This window comes from Perca flavescens, chromosome 4, assembly GCF_004354835.1.
Source record: "Perca flavescens isolate YP-PL-M2 chromosome 4, PFLA_1.0, whole genome shotgun sequence".
In the NCBI taxonomy this organism is placed as follows: Eukaryota; Metazoa; Chordata; class Actinopteri; order Perciformes; family Percidae; genus Perca; species Perca flavescens.
Window position 1 is genome coordinate 26250510 of NC_041334.1, and position 20578 is coordinate 26271087.

The 20578-nt window shown below is 41.3% G+C and overlaps 1 protein-coding gene across 1 annotated transcript; it reads right to left on the reverse strand.

Annotated features, from left to right (window-relative positions):
* Window positions 1–294: 294 nt before the first annotated feature.
* erbb3a (erb-b2 receptor tyrosine kinase 3a) lies at window positions 295–20385 on the reverse strand. The gene is made up of 28 exons (XM_028575559.1): window positions 20343–20385; window positions 13193–13350; window positions 12236–12422; window positions 11781–11906; window positions 11589–11654; window positions 10953–11071; window positions 10466–10607; window positions 9277–9390; window positions 8690–8807; window positions 8493–8566; window positions 8298–8388; window positions 7031–7248; window positions 6785–6917; window positions 6541–6634; window positions 5851–6005; window positions 5702–5755; window positions 5460–5601; window positions 5258–5377; window positions 5061–5159; window positions 4351–4536; window positions 4082–4237; window positions 3829–3904; window positions 3569–3715; window positions 2889–2986; window positions 2540–2734; window positions 2366–2434; window positions 1918–2179; window positions 295–1229 (listed from the first exon to the last, which is right to left on the reverse strand). The coding sequence occupies exons 2-28, from the start codon at window positions 13280–13282 to the stop codon at window positions 436–438; spliced, it is 4125 nt and encodes a 1374-aa protein (XP_028431360.1). The 5' UTR covers window positions 13283–13350; window positions 20343–20385; the 3' UTR covers window positions 295–435.
* Between the last annotated feature and the right edge of the window lie 193 nt (window positions 20386–20578).

The following is a 20578-nucleotide window of genomic DNA, read 5'->3' on the forward strand; positions in this document are numbered from 1 at the left end:
ATTTTAAGCCGAAAAAGTGTGTCTGTTAGTTGGTTACAGAGCTCCACGTGAGCACGGGCTTTTATGACTGTCAATATAGCCAGCATCTAACGTTAGCTACTCGGCTGTGCTGTGGAGTAATGTCTGGCTATGTGAGACTAGCATCTAACGTTAGTTCCCGCTGTGCTGTGGAGTAATGTCTGCATTTACATTGTTGTGAATGCTGCGGTCTCAGCCTGGCAACCCCCATGAACTTCGAGTCTGGGCAGGAGGGGGCGAGGGAGACGACTCTCCAGTATTTTGAATTGGTAGTGCAGTAACTATTTTAACCGCTAGCTGCCAGTATTACACACAATATTACATATTGCACCTTTAACAAGGCTTTGATTGCATTTCCTGTTTCAGGTCCTTCATGAATATGTCTCAGAGGAAAGTTTGTGAGATTTAAAATGTTCCTCATGTAGGCACTGCTTTGGGCTTCAGATACATCCTGCTGTGCCAGTAGTCTGGATTGTCAAAAGCTCTGTCGCCAGCTGCAGGTTCCCCGACTCCAGCTCGCACTTTTACATAGGGCTCAAAGCCAGATCGATGTGCCTCTGTGCCCCCTACTGCCCCCTCCCTCTGCAGGTTGTGGTACACCACAGCATCTCCAGGCCGCAGGGCAGCAAAGGAGTCCATGTCCTCATACTCATACGCCTCACCTTCGTCCCCTCCTTCTATCTTCAGCTCCTTCCTGTCTCGAAGAGCTTGACGCAGCTTCGGCTGTCTGTTTGTGTAATGGTAGTTACTGTCGTCCACATATTCCTCCTCTTCTTCCTCTTCTTCCTCCTCCTGCTCCTCCTCCTCCTCCTCCTCCACCTCTCTGCCCATCCTCGCTGGTGTAGGAGTCGGAGGAGGGTCAGGCACTGGAGGGCATTCATCTTTCCCACCCCTGATGTCCATGTATTCATATTCAACTTCATTAGATTCCTGCTGCTCTGAATCAGAGTAGTAATTGCTCCTTGTGTGACCTCCCCGGACCTCCACAGATGATGTGGTGTCACCAGAGCATGCTGTCACTGCTGACGATACAGAGGAGGTGCGCTTATTGTTCTGCTTCGGCCAGTGGCTGCTGTGCCTGGGCGAGACAGCTGTCAGACATGTCTGCTTGTTCATGTACTCATATTCTTCCTCATCTGGGTCAATGAGGAGGCCCGACAAATGAGACTTGCCCACCCTGCCAGGAGCGGCTCGAGAGGAAAGTAGGGTATCTGAAAAAAAAGAAAAATGTGAGTTTAGCCTTAGAATAATGTGTTAGGTAGGACCTAGTCTATATCCATGACACTCCACTTCCAGGTTTGCTCCGTTGCCGTTGGAAATTCCGCCGGATTTCACTCTTTTCAGCCAAATGTCCGTTACCTTTCGTTTTGTTTGTGTTGAAAAACTAAACTAAACTCCGGTCGATTTATGAGGACTATGATTAACTGCTCCTCAGATCTCTGCAGGGTAAATCCAGACAACTAGCTAGACTATCTGTCCAATCTGAGTTTTCTGTACGTTCTAAAACAACTTTTGAACGTACACATGTTCCACCAAAACAAGTTCCTTCCCGAGGCTATTTTGCAGCGGCACCGTGGCTTTTCCCGGTGCTTAGTGCCACCCATGACGATTGTGATTGGTTTAAAGAAATGCCAATGAACCAGAGCACGTTTTTCTCCCATCCCGGAATGCTGTGTGGACTAGTCAGACCATCCTCCACAGTGCTGTGGAGGAAGGTCTGGCAAAGCGAGACTAGGTAGGACCTATGAGGAAAATAGTATTAACCTGGCTGTTTTGTATCCAGTCCATAAAATGGTGGTTGTGACGCAGCAGAACTAACCAGGCATGTAGACCCATTTTCCAGGAAAGATTGTTGACAGTATTATTTCAATTTACAGCAAATATGAATGATGCTATCACCTCTCTCTGGGCTGTCTCCAGGAAGCACATATCCATTCTGGTCCTCTTCCTCCATATCTGGTGATGGAGTCTCTGGTGGTCCGCCGGACAAGCTGTCCCTCTGTGACATGTAAGCGCTGTCCTCACGTTGACGTCGTCTCTTCAGGCTCCCTGTCAGGGAAAAGTCCTCACTCATCTCCAGCTCCACTGCTGTGCCGCAGCCCTCCGAGCTCTCAGACACAGTGCGGGCCGAGTTTAGTCGAGAGCGCGACTGCCACATGGCCTACATAAGACAACGCAAACAGACCTGCATTAGTGAAATGGCAAAAGTAGGAATATGATGTAGGAGGATGTTGATATCTTTCAATTGTTTGTCTTAATTATGCTCAGTTATACTGAATGTACATACAAAAATACAAAACAGTTTATATACAAAGTGGCTTAACCCAGCAAAAGCGCTTTTAGCTACCTGTCCTGGGTTGTCAACACCTGGGGTCATAGGCAGGTATCCAGCCAGGTTTGATGAAGTAATAACCACCTATACAAGAAAAGACAGGAGTGAGATTTAAATCCAGGAGGTGACAGAAAAGACATTTCCAGATATTAACTGGCCATAAAATTGTCAGGAAGAGGCGTCTCTTACTCTGTGCGTGTCCATCCTGGAGAGGCGACTAAAGCTTCTGGGCTGAGACAAGTAGTGGGGGGCTGGAGTCATACCATCTACCACCTCCTCCTCCTCCTTGTCCATCAGCTCAATGTCTAGATCAGCCAGGTCATCCAGGTCTGCACTCCGCTGGGCCAGTTCATCTGGGGCTGAGTCCTGTTGGCTGCAGTCCTCCTGGTGGAAAGAGGTGAGACATAAATTAGCATATTGCATGCATGTACGCTTCTACTGAAGCGCCACAGTACACAGAATATTCTGTTTACAGTAAAAAAAAACAACTAAAAAAACAAGTGCTATGGTGGCTACTGATAAACACAGCCTTTCTTACTTTGATCACCAGGTAGCGAGGCGGGTCTCTGGCCATTCTGGTAAATTCATTCGCCAGCTCTTTGAATGTTGGGCGGACATTCTCATCAATCATCCAACCTGGAAATTAAAATTAAGAGCTATAGTTTGCCACTCATTTCTATGGATCTAGAGCACAATAAAGAACATCTGAAACTAATTAAAATGTATAAACAAGTCTGCAGCCATGCAGCTCTGTGAGGCTGTACTAAGGCACAGCGATGCTTTAAGTTAAATGCTAATGTCACCATGCTAATATGCTCATGAAGACAATGTTAACATGCTGTTAAGCAGGTATAATGTTTTGCGTCTTAGCATGCTAACATTTGCTCTAAACACAAAGTCAAAACTGGAAGTCATTAGTTTTGCAAGAATGTGGTCATAAACCAAAGTATTGGACAAATACAATTTTGACCTGATAATGGCACTAGATGAAAAAAAGATCACTTAAGTTTTTACATTTCATCCTGAGGGGAATATGAATGTCCAGTGATTGACCAGATTTCATGGCAAGCCAACTAATATTCAAGACATTTTACTAAATGGGGACCATGAATGTCAATCTGAATCCATCCAATAGTTGTTGAGGTATTTCAGTCTGAATCAAAGTGATGGAGAGCCTGCTGCCCAGATGTAAAAGAAGATTAGAAGACAGGCACTCACACTTAACCATGACCATGTAGACATCAATGGTGCAAATTTGAGGCTGGGACAGACGCTCGCCCTTTTCCAGCAGATCAGGAACGTCCTGTGGACGCATCGTAGTATACGGCTCTGCCCCATAGGACATCATCTCCCATACCGTCACACCTAAATGAAGGTCACAGATTCAGTGCAGCTGAAACATCCATACCTGCACTACTGTTTTAATAAACACTCAATATTAACCCAAACTGGTACTTGTAAGCTGTTTTAAAACTCACCGTAACTCCAGACATCGCTCTGATGTGTGTGTCTGCGAAACATGATGCTCTCTAAGGCCATCCATTTGATTTGTGTCTAAAGACGTAAACAGAGAATGTCTCTATTGATTACTTTAGTGGAAACTAAATAGGTGTTCAGTTAATGTGAGTAAACAGCAGCAGTGTGAAAAAATAAATTAATTCAAAGGCTCTTTTAATGAACTTCAATCCTATTACTAGTAGAGTATCGTATCTTTTCTGCAAAGCTACGGACCTTGACCTCATTGTAAAAGCACTTCTTGTCATCAGGGTAAAGTAGGTCTGCAATGCCATAGTCTGAGATCTGGGCGGTGTAATTATTCTTCAGGAGCACATTTCTCGCAGCGAGGTTCCTGTGGATCATTCTGTTCTCCTCCAGGTAATACATACCCTGATGAGAAAGGACAACAATACCTTTAAGCGCTTGGGATATCAGTGGAATAAACCAAACAGTGGTTTTAAAATACAGCCTACAGACACCAACGGTGAAGGTTGGTCCTTTACCTTTGCAATTTGAACACACCAGTTGAGCAGCCTTTGCGGGCTCAGTTTGTTTTTGCTGTTCCTGACATGCTCCAGCAGGGAGCCCTGACTGCTGAGCTGGGTGACGAGCTGCAGGCTGTTACCGGGACAGATACCCAGGGTCCTGACAACGTTAATGTGGTCCATGCTTCCAATGGTCATCATGTGCTGCAGTGAACATTTAGAGTAAATCATTATGAATCTTTAATAGAAAAGTCAACCTTTGATTTAGGTTTTAATGGTGTACTTTACTGAAAATCTTTGAAGTATCAAATATTCAGTTCTTCATTGCTTCTTAATGGAGGTGAAGATTCCACAGTGAGGGGAAATATTAAACATTAAAATGTCCATATAAACATCTTACATTTCTCAAGCCCCTGCAATTTAAGACTTTTCTGTATGTTCAATATATTGAAAATAAATAATCCTAATCTTAATAAATAAAGCTAATAAATAGAGCTATTTTGTGGAAAATTATCAGCCCAGAACAGCAGAGAAGTGCTGCAGGAGTTATTTCAGATGTTTCTTAGATAAGTTTTGGCATATTTCTTCTTTTTTTTTGCATGACTCTGGGAACTTCTGTGAACCCAAGGTGACTATGCAAAGTAGCAAGCTATACATCTTTCAGAGCCACCTTTCAAGCCTGGTGAGTAGACACACAAAAGATATGTTCCTTTAAGTAATTTCCTTACTTCTGTCAGGTCATAGAAGGTCTGCCGTCCGGAGCGATCATGAATAGTCTTTATGGCCACAGGAAGCTTCACTGTATCGCCCTCAGGGATCCAAATGCCCTGTGAAGTAAGAAACAGAGAAAGATGTATAGTTTGTTAAATGAATATCAAATGTGCAAGAGGAGGTTTGTATAGACAACTGCCACAATCACAGCTACCTTATGGACTGATCCAAACGCTCCATTACCCAGCAGCTTGATCTTACGCAGCTCTGTGGGCTTTAAGATCCGAGCGTGGACTTTAGACCCTTTCTCTCCAGGATCCAGAGGCTCAAAATTCTGCAGGCACACAGATCATGTGTTTAAAACAAACTTTAACTGAAGCATACAAGCATTGCGAAGACGTCAGACTCTGACTGACCTCTCCACTCTCCATGTATCTCCTCATGGCTCGCTTGCGACGGATGGCGAGGCCTCGGCGGTACAGAATAGTCAGCGCAAAAACAGAGAATGAAGCGAAGAGGACGACAATCACTCCCAGTACGATGGCTGTGGTCGCTTGTCTGATGACAGATGAATAGGAAGAAAAGATGGCACATGACTTGATAATGAGTCAAATGTCTAAACCTTTTAAAATATGTCAGATTGAGAGGAGCAACGTACCCAGAAATGTACCGAGATGATCCCACACAGTCTCCAATTCCTGGGCCATAGCACCTACACACAAAACACAGAAAAGAGGTACGTTTGAAAAAAAAACACAAACCTGCGTATGAATACACACAGCGAGAGCTCTACTCATCGTATCTTACCCTTGGGTGCAGTTGATGTGGCATGTTTCACAACTGCCTTGCTTGTTGGAGTATTTAAAGATGACCTCGTCCCCTCCCATTACGCCCTCAGGACACGAGGAGACACAGTGTGGACCGTCCTGAAACCTGGCACATGCTACACACTGATCTGCTCCCTTAACAGACAAAGGGATAGTTCAGACAGTTCAGTAGTTGACAGACAACGGCAAAGCAGACAGAAATGGTTCAAAGTCAGTGGCACTATGGAGTATAATTATGCCACTAGGTGGCAGCAACACACACAATGTTATTACAACACAATTCGTGAGATTGGAGCATCATTTTACCTTTAAACCCTCACTTTATCTTTATATACTTTTACTTAAGAACTGTTTTCATCTCTCTCTCTCTCTCTCTCTCTCTCTCTCTCTCTCTCTCTCTCTCTCTACACAGTCTACACAGATTATATTACTTCATTTATTTTAGCCTTATATCTTAACTTGCATGATTTTATTTTTTAGTTATTTAATTATCATTGTTGAAGGTGCTTCAGGCCTAAGATTTTCATTGTCAATGCCTACTTCTGTTATTGTTGTGCACATGACTAATAAAGAACCTTGAACCGTGTTTTGTAAAAATGACTGTAAAGCAGTGCAGCTATTGAGACTGTTGTTTGACAAGTCCCAAGTCACTGAATAAAGAAAATCATACCGGGCCTGTACAGGTCTGCTTCCCCTCCTGGACCTTACACTCAGCGTGGCATTGCATACACTCTCCTGATTGAGTAGCAAACTCCCGCCTCTCCCTACATTCAGAGAGAAGTAAAATATTTCAATAGACTGCAGATAAGATTGAAACACTTGGATACAGATACGCCACAGCAAACATTACTCACATTAAAGGCAAACACTGTAAATATTATTACTCATAGTATTCTTTTTTTGTGAAGACTCACCCAGTTAAGAACATGCAGTCTGGCACGCACGTACCTCCCCTGCTGTATTTCTTACAAGACAGACACTGGTTTGGCCTCGGGCCCCAGCAGCCATCAGAAGAACACAGGGGGTCACATACATGGCCCTCAATAACTGCAGATACAACAACAAAAATACTTTATCATCATCATCATAAACACAGACAAGGGAGATGGTTAAAAATGATTCTCCCGCAGTGAGGGAGGATCATTTGGACCCTCACTCACCACACTGATTTACTGGTCTGTTCTCCTTGAGGTCGATGTTCTTCTGGCGTCGCTGCTGGCGAGAGCTGCTGGTCATGATACGTGTCCAGTTAACAGTGTCATAGTAGCAAAGCTTCTTGTTTCCTGTGATGTAGACGCCGCCGTCGTTTATTTTTTGCAGCGAGCGTAACCCCAGAGTGGTCAAAGAGGGGATCTTCATCACCAGAAGAGAGTAGCCCCTGAAATTGTAAGTAGTGAATAAATGTTGTGTAAGAAATGAATAGTTGTGATTTTGTTTAAAATACTATGGAAGGAAAGAAAGATCTTTATAATTTAAATTGTAATGGGCAACTGAGTATTTTACTTTAAAAACAAGCATTCTGAATATGTGAGGGTTGAAGTCCTTTTTTAGAAGGTTATTAAAAGTTTTGCAATTTCAAAAACAGATTAAGGTTTAATGTTCACAAATTCACACAGACAAAATTCACAATTCAAAAATATTCAAGTGTCCAGGGTTTCCACCTACTCATGTGAACTTCTATTGGATAATTTCAATGCAAGTATCAATGACATAAACTGATCGGACACAGGTCTGATTTTATTCAAGCTTGATTGCTTATTCTTGGTATCCTGAGTGTTTGAGTTTGAATTACACCAATCCGATTTGAGAAACTTGATTTATTTTCTTGACTTGAATTCAGTGGACACTTATATTTCTGGATTAATCTGTGAACCTTAAAAACAATAATACCTCTAATATCATGTCTTAAATTGCACAACTGAATATAAACTCCGTGGTATTTAAATTTCAACATTATGTAAGTAGTCAGAAGTGATTACATTTAACAGTAAGGAATTAAGTTGCCTATGAGGTTAAAGTCCTTATGGCCTTTCTTCCATAATTTGCAGCAAAATACTAATCAATTTTCATCATGAAGAGCATGCAAGAAAACCATGTGAACTCATTAAAGATTTGCACCCACCACCAACTCACACAATCCCAGTACTGAATATGCCCTGTAAGAATAATATATAATAGGTTGTGCATGAAGAGGCGACTACAGGCGGGCATGTGAAATATTTACTGTACCTTTTAGAACTCACTGCTCTACATGGGATAAAATTGAGGTACAACAAGGGAACAAAGAGATACAAGACAATCAGATTCATGCCAGTGAAGGTTAAAGTCTGCAATGCAGTGAACAACATGATAGTAGGGCAACCTTAGTCAACCAGAGACACAAAAACAATGTTACAACAAAAAGAGAAAAAAACAACTACTGCTCACTTGTGAAGTGTTCTGCCCTGAATTGTTTGGAGGTTGGAGAAGACTGACAGGTCAGACATGTTTTTAGGCCACGACTGTATACTGAGGATATCTGAAAATAAAGACATTCCGTTACAGAGGCTTTAACCAGTCTGCAAACACTGTGACGTGACATGAAAAGCAAAGTACGCTGACAGTTTAAACAGACGCACACACCTGTAATCTCCCTCACAGTGTTGAATACTTTCAGTTTCTCTGGATCGAGGGCTGGTACATTGTTGTACTCATCACTTTCAACAGAGAAAAACAAGATAAAAAAATAAAGACCTATTGCAAAAGGCATCCACAAAGCACTGATTAAATACAGTAACAGCTCTGTTGTATCTTATAAACTACAACTGGTATCAGTTTACCCTTTAATCCCAGTCACCAGGAAGTGCAGACTGCCCGTGATCTTAGTGCAGTTTATGAAACTGTCAATGTTAAGAGCATCTACAGTCTGTCTGGTTGGACTTCCTGTGCCATGGCAAGCTGCGAGGAAGATGAAGAAGAGGAGGAAGAAAAGGTCAAGAACATATAAAGTCAGGTAGAATGAACCAGCAGTGCTGGGAAGTACCTGAGAACATTTACTCATATACTGTTCTTCTAATTTTGAGACACATGATTAGACTGTTTACTCTACTGTAATTACTTTGACAGCTAAAGTTACTTTACGGATCAAGATTTTACATACAAAACATATGATCTGCCAATAAAATTAAATACATTTGGAGAACTCAGTTCCACCTCGACCAGCTATACATGCTGTTTACACATATAATATAAAATGCAAGATGCAGAAATTTTACTTGCAACAGAGTATACTGTATATACAGTACATTGTAAAGGATAAAACCACTGCTGACCAGAGTGGGGCACTGTTAGCTTAGCTTGTTTCTCAGTTGCCTACAACAAGTGCCCTCAATAAATTGTGAAGGAGCTATTGAATTGTCTTAAATACCTTTAGGACAGAGGCCTCCACAGTGTTCACAACTTTTCACTCCGTTTTTCTCCACCTCCATTTTATCAGACGGGCAATTGCTCACACATGAGCTGCCATCCACCACAAAGTTAGCTGTAAAAAAAAAAAAATACAGCCTCAAATAAGAGACATAAAGTCCATCTTCACTCAACAGTGTTTTTTGTATGTTTATATCCACTAAAAGTCTGACCTTGACTCATGACAAGTTTCTTTGTTTGTTGAGGTGTTTTTTACATTACTTTACTGAAGGGGAATGTCTTTACACTTCCTTGGAATCTGAGATTCAAACATAGTTTGGGCAAGCTTGATTTGGTACGTCACTAATCCGTAAGCCTACTGCTGTCTAAAAGCCTGAAACCCCCAGTGCAGAGCGGACTGTCACTACAGAGAGCAAAACCACTGTCATCTGTCATCATAGCTGCGTCAGCCACTGCCAGTTAGGTAACAAACAACAAAAACAAATACGAAATGCTAACTACACTTCTGATACATCTGCTAGTTGCCGTTTTTTGTCCATAACAGACTCCTCATCTGAATCTGGGTCTGACTGGGTTTGGGACAGATTGCAGATCGCAAGCTTGCGGAGATGGCTTTACACCCGCAGGGCTCCAACCCGGCCTGAATCTCAAACATGTAGGCTTATGGTTGAATCTCAAAAAAAGATTTCTAGCCATCTTGCAATTCCTGAAGTTTTACCGGTCAACGTAAGGTAGATTCTAGAATGTAGTCACCAAACGAGGCTCAACCATAAACTATATGGTCTCCACCTGGCGTGATCAGCGGAAGTGGGCGGGGCTCGAGGCCTGATCCAGAATTTCTCAATGAGGGACAAAGAATAAATACGCTTCCAGCATCTTCTTGGAGTTTTTTTCTTTTTACTTTTGATGTGGGAAAACCAAGTTAAACAAAAAAAATATTTTTACATACTGTAAAAAAGTGTCTCGAAGGGGACTTTAAACAACACTAAAGCAGACAAATATACATGAGCAGATTAAGATACAAGACGTAGCCTATTTTATGACAGTGTTGCAACTGCTGCTTTAGAAAAAGCTTTGAATGTTGAACAAAATTTTGTATAAAAATAAAAACTGCATTGCTGCAATTGGGAGAACAGCAACGGTATATAACTGTGAGTCTGTGTGAACATATAAGGCGGCGTGTGACTCACTGGGGCACTGGGCCACACAGATGGAGCCATACTGGTACTTGGCATTGGGGTTGGGCTCCATTTTGAATGTGTGCTTGTTGTAGATGATGGTCTGGGGACACAGAGGCACACAGGCACCGGAGTTGTTGAAGTTCCTGCAAGCCTGTAAAACGTCACATACAGACAGCACAGTCATCCGCACAGCTTATAGATATGTTTTGTGTGTTTATGTCTATGATAGACCTTTTTCACAGCAGGCATCTTGACTTGTCAAAGTAGGAAAAGCACAGGTGTGTCTAATAACATTAACGATGGCTCTGTTCTATTCAAGTCTCACAGTTAGCCGTGACAGTGTGACAGCCAGTGTCAAGAATACCAGGACCCTGAAACTGAAGAAGCTGAATGGAATTCAGCTATCATTAATTTTAATATTCACACCTGTGCTCTTCCACTGTGAAACGTCAAAATATCCTCTGTGTTAAAAAGCCTATTGAAGCAGCAGACTCACAAAGCAGTCTGTATCCAGGGCTCCAGAGCAGCCTCCGGCACACTCACTGTGACAACAGTCGCTCGGGTTTCTACCAAAGCATCGGCTGTTACACTGAGGGGCGCACACAGTCTTTGTCACTGAAAGAGAATTGAGAGCATGTTAATTTGTTAATCTATTGCAGCAGTGGTTCCAAACTACTAAACTAAATTAAACCATTTCACCCCTTCATAGCAATTTTATCGTCCATGCCCAATCATACAACGCTCATATACAGGTGCAACCTTTTTCCAGCTATGTGTATTTTCAATGACCCAACAAATCTAATGTGATCAATGTACGATATGTGGCATATATGGACTGACATTAATAATAAGTAGAATAATACAGGCCTTAGAAAAACAGAAATTTGCAGTTTTAAGCTATGTTACTGCATGGATTTGTGTGTAACTATGATAACTCATTATTTAATATGTTTTTTAATATGGTGATTTCAGTGTTGATTTCTTATTTCTTCTGTTTTGATGCGTGAAAACTTAACATTTTTCAATGTGGTAAAAATGTACAATAAAAAATGCAACAATGCATTTTTGGGAACCACCGCATAACAGAACAGAGTTGATGCATGAGAAATAAAGGCATACTGATGTCACTCACGGATCTGGCAAGCGTCATTTCCTGGACCCCAACATGGAAGGTCTCCACATGCTTCGTTACAAGGCTCTAAGATATAAAGGTCTTATTAGTAGATGCATTTTGGAATTTTTAAACCAGACCATAACAAAAGTCTGACATTAAAATGGAAGGTAATCGATGCTCATATATGTAATAATCATCCTTCCCACTCACTTTCATGCCCATTGCCTTCGAACATAATATGAGTTGTTCCATCCTTCACTATGTCCTGCCAGTTCACCTGCGGGGCGTAGCTCAGGTACTTATTCTGGATGATCTTGACTCCTCCTTCCAGTATCTCTGTGGGCAGCACACAAACATTTAAACGGGGAGAGACAATTAGCAAAGCAAGCCCCAACGGGCCCATGACTCATCCTATCGAGCTCTGCCATTCGCTGATTACTACGGCTCGTACAAACTCAGTATAATGTGCTGGAGCTCATGTTACACTGGCAGTTGAGACATTCCAGGGGCTTCACATCACTGTGACTACACACACTGACGACAGGTACTGTGAAGGTGTGGCTGCACTGTGTGGGTGTGGGAGTTCCAACTGAGTGTCACAGCCTTATCTGCTTCACGCCAGCCTCCCACACTTAAACACACTAACCGACTGACTTCTTGTGTACCTGTGAGGTGTGTCAGGCCCAGTTCTTGAAGGCCATGCTGTCCGTCCTTCTGGTAGTTGAGCATCACAGCCAAAGCGTATTGGTCCTCATACAGCGTGGTACCTCTGATGACACGCAGGCTGTCCAGAGGCAGACGGCTGAACTCATTGACGGCTAAAAGGATGTAGCCTGTCACCTCCCTGATAGACTGAAGGGTTAAAAAACAAAATGAGGAAGAGAAATGAAATAACATACAGGAGTTGAGGAAAAAACTCCTACTGGTAGCCTCTGATTTTACTAGTCATAGTAATCAGAGTCACAACCTGGCAGCAAGGTGTGTTTTGCATGTGTTGCCGGTCACCATGACGGTAGTGCAGTGACTGATTTAGAAAGGGAGGGGGACTTAAATGAGCTCATTGTGAATTTGAGACAGAGACATCATCCACTACAGAGGGTGATAAACAGTTCAGATGTGGCATTGTTTTTGGCATCAAGTAAATCCATATCCTTGTCTAGACTGGTTACCATGCAGTTTTTCTCAGTGACACATATGCCGCTGGATGGAAGTTCTGCCGGATTTCACTCTTTTCGGCCGGATGTCAGTTACCTTCCTCTTTCTTTGTATTGTAATTTTAAACTCCAGTCGATTTGTGAGGACTATGATTAACTGCTCCACAGATCTCTGCAGGGTAAATTGAGACAGCTAGCTAGACTACCTGTCCAATCTGAGTTTTCTGTTGCACAACTTTTGAACATACACGTGTTCCACCAAAAAAAGTTCCTTCCCATGTGTCCGGTACTTAGCGCCACCCATGACGATTGTGATTGGTTTAAAGAAATGCCAATGAACCAGATCATGTTTTTCTCCCATCCCGGAATACTCTGTGGACTAGCCAGACCCTCAGTGCTGTGGAGGAAGGTCTGGCAAAGCGAGACTAGCTCTCTATATGTGATGCCTCCATGTGTTCAAAGCCTCACCTGCAGGAAGGAGAAGTCTCTGGTGTGCTCCATCATGGTAATTTCAAGATTGCCCATCACAATCTCACAGCCGGTGTACATCTCTTTCATCAAGTTGTACTGGACCTCTGAATTTCCTGTCGTGCTCAGACCATTGTGGGTGCCGGAACATACAACCACTGGAAAAGTGAAGAATTAACTCTTGTTAATGTTAATGTGTTTAGATTAGATACACATATTTAAAGGATAGGTCTGGTGATATTTCATATTTTTCTTATTGTGAACAAATCTCATGTAAATACCAAAAACAACAATTAATTGATCCTTTTCACATCGTATCCAAAACATGGTAGCTTATTCCTCTACTGCTGTACAAACATTCCTGCTGCTGTAAATACTCAGTAGAGCACCAAAATGTGTGTTAATCCCGGCTGAAAATAGTTCCTAAAAAAATCACTATTTACTCCTGTTTAAGTATTGTTTAGAAAAAAACTATAGTGGCCAGCAATTTTGGGAAATTATGTGGCCTTTTTTAAATGAAAGTATATAGAGAGTCAAAGTGAAACTGGAACTTCTGAGTTCTGTTTCAGCAGTAAAAGTCAAAATCCCATTGACATTTGTAACCAAGCTAATAACGAAAAATCCAGCCTTGGAACAACACAGTACATTGTATGGCTCGCTTCATGTCTAGATAAGGTCAGTACTTGGTCTTTTCATGGGATTTGTTGTCAATAACAAAAAATATTGAATAGCAGCAGCTTTATCCTTTAACAAACATTCTTTCACACATTGCATTTTACAGACAATTTTACAGTATCGTTATAGTATGTGCATCTTTACCCAATGGAAAGGAAAGAGTATAGTACCACAAATGGCAGAAAGAAAGAATTTAACTGATGTTCCTGCAATGGTATCACAATACAAATAAAACTATGCATATTCTGTTGCTGTAAATCATTTACAAGGGAACAGCGTAAGCCCTTATAAGGACTGTTTTATGCATCTTACTAAAAAACACTGTGTTCTGCTCGCACAATATCAATGAATGTACTGTAACAGTGTGAAACAAGCTAAGGATTGTACACAGGGCATTTCCTTCTCTGAGGCAAACATACAAGGCCTTGTTTATGGTCTGTGGGAGTTTAGCCATTCAGCGTCACTTGAAGTCTGCTTTGCTATTCAAATGTCAGACAGGAGAGAAGCAGCAGAGAGAAAATAAGAGAAAGGGAAGGACAGAGAGGACAGATAATTAAACATGACCATTGAGCTCAATGTCAATACTTTGCCTAAAAATACAAACAGGAACTTGTGCAATGTCCACATTGTGACAAACACAATATCTCAGTTCCACTAGGGAATTTTAAAGCTTCAGCATACAAGGATATTTCAAATAATAATGTGCTTACAACAGTGGCAGTTAGCGGGGAGATCTGATTCAACATGACAATGACCCCTTGCACAAAGTAAGATCCATAAAGAAATGGTTTCTCTAGTTTGGTGTGGAAGAGATTGACTGGCCTGCACCCATTCAACACCTTGAGGATGAATTGGAAATCAAACTGTGAGCCGGGCATTATGGCTCAACATCAGTTCCAGACTGCACCGATGCTCTTGTGGGTATACGGGAGCAAATCGCTGCCACCAGGCTCCTTCCCAGAAAAGCAGATGCTTTTACAGAAGCACAATAATCCCCAATTTTGAACAATCATACAGCTGTAACATTTAAGCATTGAAATTCTTTTGTCCATTAAGTGTAAATCTGCACTCACAAAGATGTTGCTCATTCCCTGCCATCTAAAAACACATTTTGTCTACCATGTTGATAATTTTGGTTTTATTCGTCAAGATTTTGTGGTATGAAATTTCATTTAAAGGGCTCAAAGCATTGGAAAATTAAAATCAACAGCAACATATCGCTTCAGAAATAGTGTCACATTTATTCTGGATAATCCACAGAATACAGTGTCAACAGTTTTCATTCAGGGACTATTTTTTTCTTTAGACAGAAGTTCCAAGGTTCCAATGAAAAGTGTTTACAGCAAGGTGTGTGAATTATCCAAAGTAATTAGGACACTGTTTCTACATTTTGTTGATACAATTTCTAATTCTTTGAGCAACACAAATAAAATCCCATTCACCTCAATTTCATTGGTGAACTCTTTAACCTTAGTTTACAACAACCATCAACTCTTGAGAGTTGACTGGTTGTTGATTTTGTTGTACTCAGTAAGGATCTTAGGAATGTTTTTGTTAAACCACCCTCGAGCACAGGTCACACACATGATGTACGCTCAACACACTCAAAAACACATTCCTTCTACTGACATCAGAGTCAAGATAGAGCCCAGTAGAACAACAGGATCAACAAGGGCATAAGAAAGGCTAATGATTGTGTGTGTGTGTGTGTGTGTGTGTGTGTGTGTGTGTGTGTGCGTGTGCGTGTGCGTGTGCGTGTGCGTGTGCGTGTGCGTGTGTGATGCATGCAGCGAGCATGGGCCCATAAAGTCCTGATAAGAGTCACTTTATTGTGTTTCTGAGAACATCGGGTTCACAGAAACTGGCTCTGTGCCAAATCATATTAAAGGGTCAGTTCACTCAAATCACAAAAACACACATTTCCTGTCCAGGTTTTGTGTCATTGTGACTAGTGGAAAGTGGAAGATATGTTTGTGTGTGATTTGGGTGAACTGACCTTTTAAAGAGGCTCTCCACTGGTTTTACACATTAAGATCAATTTACTCATCAGGAGGAGTATTACTCAGCCTTTAAGTTATGACGGAGAATTTTATTTATTTTGCATTTCGAGAATAAAGTCAAAATGTTGAGAATAAAGTCAACATGGCGAGAATAAGGGTGAAATACCATTTGAAAGAATAATGTCGAAATGTCAAGATTAAAGTTGAAATGACGAGAATTAATTCAACTCCTTAAATACTTAATCACATTAGAGCAACTGTCCACCATGCCAGCAGCCATGTAGGCAACATCATAGATATGGGTTACATCCTTGGAGTGCCGCGCTCGCCTGAGCGCCGCTCCTTCAGGATCAAACAATTTGATCAATTGTCTTACTGTGTCTTGTGATAGGCTACAACATATCCTCTCTGTATAGGTGTAACCATCGATACCCTTGCATCTGTCCATTACAAGCTATTTCAGTTTGCAGGAGTACGGCCACCTCTTCCAAGTTTGTGTGGTTTCTCCTTCTGAACAGACGCAATTTTTGGCACAATCTCTTCAAAGTCCTAATACTTATCACCATAATGTGTTTATGCGCTAAAAGAGAAAGAATTTCCTTGTTATTAAAACCAATTCTGAAGTATAATTTCACGAGTTCATATAGGCCTTCACAAGGCATTTTGTAGAAGACTATATGTAAATCTAGTAGTTTGGTTTATTCTCAAAAGTCCGACTTGATTCTTGAAATATCCTCTGAGGGTAACAAAATCCAACTTCTGGCATTAAATTGTATTTTGCTATATAGCAAAACACTATATATATTGTACAAAACCCTGTAATATAAAAATGACAGATCACTGTTTTAATGGTGGGTTATGTGCAGCACTATTTCTTGGCAATGCGCAGTTGCCAAACAACCAGCGGAGACCCTGGTAACTGCCCCCGGCCAAAATGTCAAACTAATCCTTTAATATATTATTTAGATGCAAATGCCAGCAAAGGTTGCATTGCAGATATTTTCAACCAGTCTATCTTTTCACCATTGGAAGACATCAGAGCTGTCAGAACTTTCTCATAATTAAGGTCTTTACAATATAGGCCTACCACAAATGCAGCCTAACAAAAGACTCATCTAGACTAATAAGTTGCATTGAGAGAAGTGTTTTTGGAGCTTGAGCTATAGAGGTACTGGTTGGGATATCTTGGCTTTTGCTGTATCCATTTTGACCATATTATTTTTAAATCAGTTTCTTGCTGGCAATAGTACTATTTTAATGACACAGGACATGAGCTTGCTTTAACATTCACAACTATGCATGGGCCATTTCTATATATTAGATTCCCCAGTTTGCTCCTTGTCAGGGTTATGAGTTGCAATAACTACTTTGCTTTCAGAAACCTTTGCTCATTAAAAGCCATTCATTGGATTTGATGTCAGTTTATGAGCTGCTCAAGGGTGAAGCTCTTTATCTACCCCACTTTAGTTAAGCTATCAGTGCATGACTTTAATTGCCTGTTGAGAAATATTTATGAACATCTGCACACGTACATTAAAGAACCTTCCACACGCCACAGTACGTACAGTATGCATACAGTTCAAGTACAACCCACTCTATAGAGGGGGACAAACCGGTGTGCACACATGCAATACACTGTGTGACAAAATGGTATGTCAACCATACAGACAATGCACAAGGTGCAGCTGTGGAAGTGCTGAGTGGGTTTTCTCTGTCAAAAGAGGACTTTCAGTGTTGGCAGATAGATGATGGGGAAAAAAGGAATGGGGTGGAGGGTTTAGAGTCAATACACACAGATACACATACACACACGCATTAACACACACACATGCACACAATGGCCCTATTTTGAAAGAGCAAAACAAGTGTCGTAGTGCATCAAGATGTGTGGCCAGCCTCTATCAGTCTGAACTGACACTGTGTATCCTCACTCTTTACAGACACTGCAGTATTTCTGCCTTCCTACATATTCCACCACTAACCATCATATACAGCACATAAACTGAGAGCAAAATGGTCTCATTGTCCTCGGCACTAAAGTGTAACCTAACACATGTTTAAAACACAACACGGATCAGGTTCAGCTGCTATTTTCATTTGTCTACTACCAGGGTTTCAAAAAGAAGAGAGGGAGAGAAAGAAAAGAAAAGAGGGAGGAGGCGATAAACAAGCTTATTAAAGCAGTCAAGACAATGACTTACAAAGGTAAACAGAAACTTGGCACATGATGTGCAAAAGATTACTGCATACCTCACAAGTGAGCTTGTACACACTCACACACACAGGCAAACACAAAGACAGACACCTGATCACATGAACTATTTCTTACTGTGGTGCTTTCACTAGTTCACAGCCAGAGGTTGTGTACAGATAAACTGGAAGATTTATTTTCTGTGTCCCCAACACATGCAGGACTGCTCAATCTTTAGTGAACAGACTGAGGCCGTCATAGAGATTTTCTTTACATCATACTTTGGCAACAGGCGCAGCAGCATATTTGCTTTTGGACACATCGGTGTTCCATTTGGAAGTCACACCTGTAAAACTACAGAAGCAATTTAAAAAGGCACCACCTATTGTTGTTTTCTTGGAAGATATGAAATCAAATTTTACACTCAGGTGCTGTACACTTACAAGCTGAGCCCCCTCTGATACATTACATATTTAACATCTCAGACATTAAACTGACATAATGCACTGTTTTGCCATGAGGATATTTATGGAATAAAAACTCACTTCCTGTTGGCACAACAATAGTATTAAAAATACCTGTGTTTATTTCCAACGTGAACATGTTTGTGTAATGTGTGTCACTCTTGTGCTTTGTGTCAACAGCATCTTCTTTTAATAATCAAACCCATGCTTCTTGCTGAAAAGTGCAGTATGGATATAAAATGACAACATAACAAAAACATCCTGAATGCCCCCCAACACACGACAAAACTATATTACCATTAATTATTCTATTATGGCCAGTTATGTTCATACAAAGTTTGGCGTACTGGTCCACCTTTATACATCAACATAACAGCTGCAAACTCTTTTATAACTGCCTGGTTACCGCAAAATCCTGTTCAACAACTGGCTGAAGAGTTCTGATGAGAGAAAATGATAGCCTGACAAGCCAGACCCACATCAAGATGTTGGCCCTGGTTGCAAATTACATTTGCTGCCGCTAGGGTGCATCTATATTTCTAGGCTAAGAAAATTACACTTTGACATCAAAATATACTTCTGAAATTCATGAAAATGTCTTTAGTTTAATTCCAAGGACTTGACCAGTAAATCTGAACAAAAGTTTGCATCAATGCTTCTCAAATGTCAAATAAACAATCAAATGCCTCATGTGATACACTGTATTTATTATATAAGCGGTTTTATCTTTTCAGTGTTTCGTTGAGGTGCCAGAGGCATCTCGTGATGATCTCGTCTCGTCTTCACATTGTTTTTCTCAAACTTGATTCCCTTCCAGCCAGGTGACCACAACAAGAGCACAAGTTCATAGAGTCTTGCTGTGATTCAAATAACAACACCTCACTTGGGCCTCAAACACGTCACTGCCCTGAGTGGTAGAAAGTAACTGAGTACATTTACTTAAGTGTATTGGTTTAGTACAATTTTGACACACTTAAGGAGTTCTATCTAATTTCCAATTCACCTCATTAAAGTGGGAAGTAGACCTATTGCACTTTTTTACTGTGAGTCACAGTTAGCCACTAGAGCTTCAACCGCTATTCATCTTCTTCTTTTTTTAAGATTATTTTTTTGGGGGGCTTTTCCCTTTATTATATAGTGATAATGGATAGACATGAAAGGGGGCGAGAGATGGGGGATGACACGCAGCAAAGGGCAGCAGGTCGGATTCGAACACGTGCCGCTGCAGGATACAGACCAACATGGGGCGGACGATCTAACTGGGTGAACAAGAAGCCACCCCCTGTTTATCATTTTTCTAAAGTTGCAGCCTCTCACTAAAGCAGGACTTTTGAGAATTGTTATATTGTGGTATTAATAATTTTACTTAGGAATAACTAATACATCTGCATAGTTCTCCTACCACACTGAGAAAATGGAGATATAGACATAGGCTATCAGAGGTAAAGTCTTTCTATTTTAAAGGAAAGATCTTTAGGAGCTGACTGTGATTGTCAGTAAACAGGCGGTGTAAGGTTGGGCTCCTCTGTCGCAAAGCCTTGAAACAATTGAGACAAACATGATAAAGCACACAGAGAGTCGTGGGAGAGGTGCAGGTGACTCACAGCAAACAAGTTTTACGTGTGCGGAACAGGTTCTGTTGACTGCGGTTTATGAGGGAGGACAGGTGTTTTCCTATAGCACCTGGAGTAAACAGCTCTATATATTCTGGGATAGTTGAGTATAAAAAGTGATGATTCTGGACAGAAAAGTGTGTGTGTGTGTGTGTGTGTGTGTGTGTGTGTGTGTGTGTGTGTGTGTGTGTGTTTGTTCGAGCCCACCTCCTTGTGTCTGTGCGCTGCAGAGTTGGAGAGCGCACGGCAGCAGGACGCACAGCACTTGTTGCACCTTCCTCATGAGGGCGGTCATCCTCACTCAAATTCCCAAGATGGTGACGTTTCAAACAAAAATTGCCATCACATTAATAAGAAGCGTGTCCTTGTCTCATAATAAATGGTTCTCGGTGGTTTCAATCCAAGAGAGTCCATTTAGAAACGTTGTTGAGTTAATCCAGATT

Bases quoted from the DNA above. Each gene is read 5' to 3' on its own strand.
- erbb3a (XM_028575559.1), bottom strand. From the start codon at position 13,282: ATGAAAGAGATGTACACCGGCTGTGAGATTGTGATGGGCAATCTTGAA. The intron at 11,907-12,235 runs GTACACAAGAAG...TGCTGCCCACAG, and splicing joins GGGCCTGACACACCTCACAG to AGATACTGGAAGGAGGAGTC. The intron at 9,391-10,465 runs GTGAGTCACACG...TTTTTTTTACAG, and splicing joins CTGTGTGGCCCAGTGCCCCA to CTAACTTTGTGGTGGATGGC.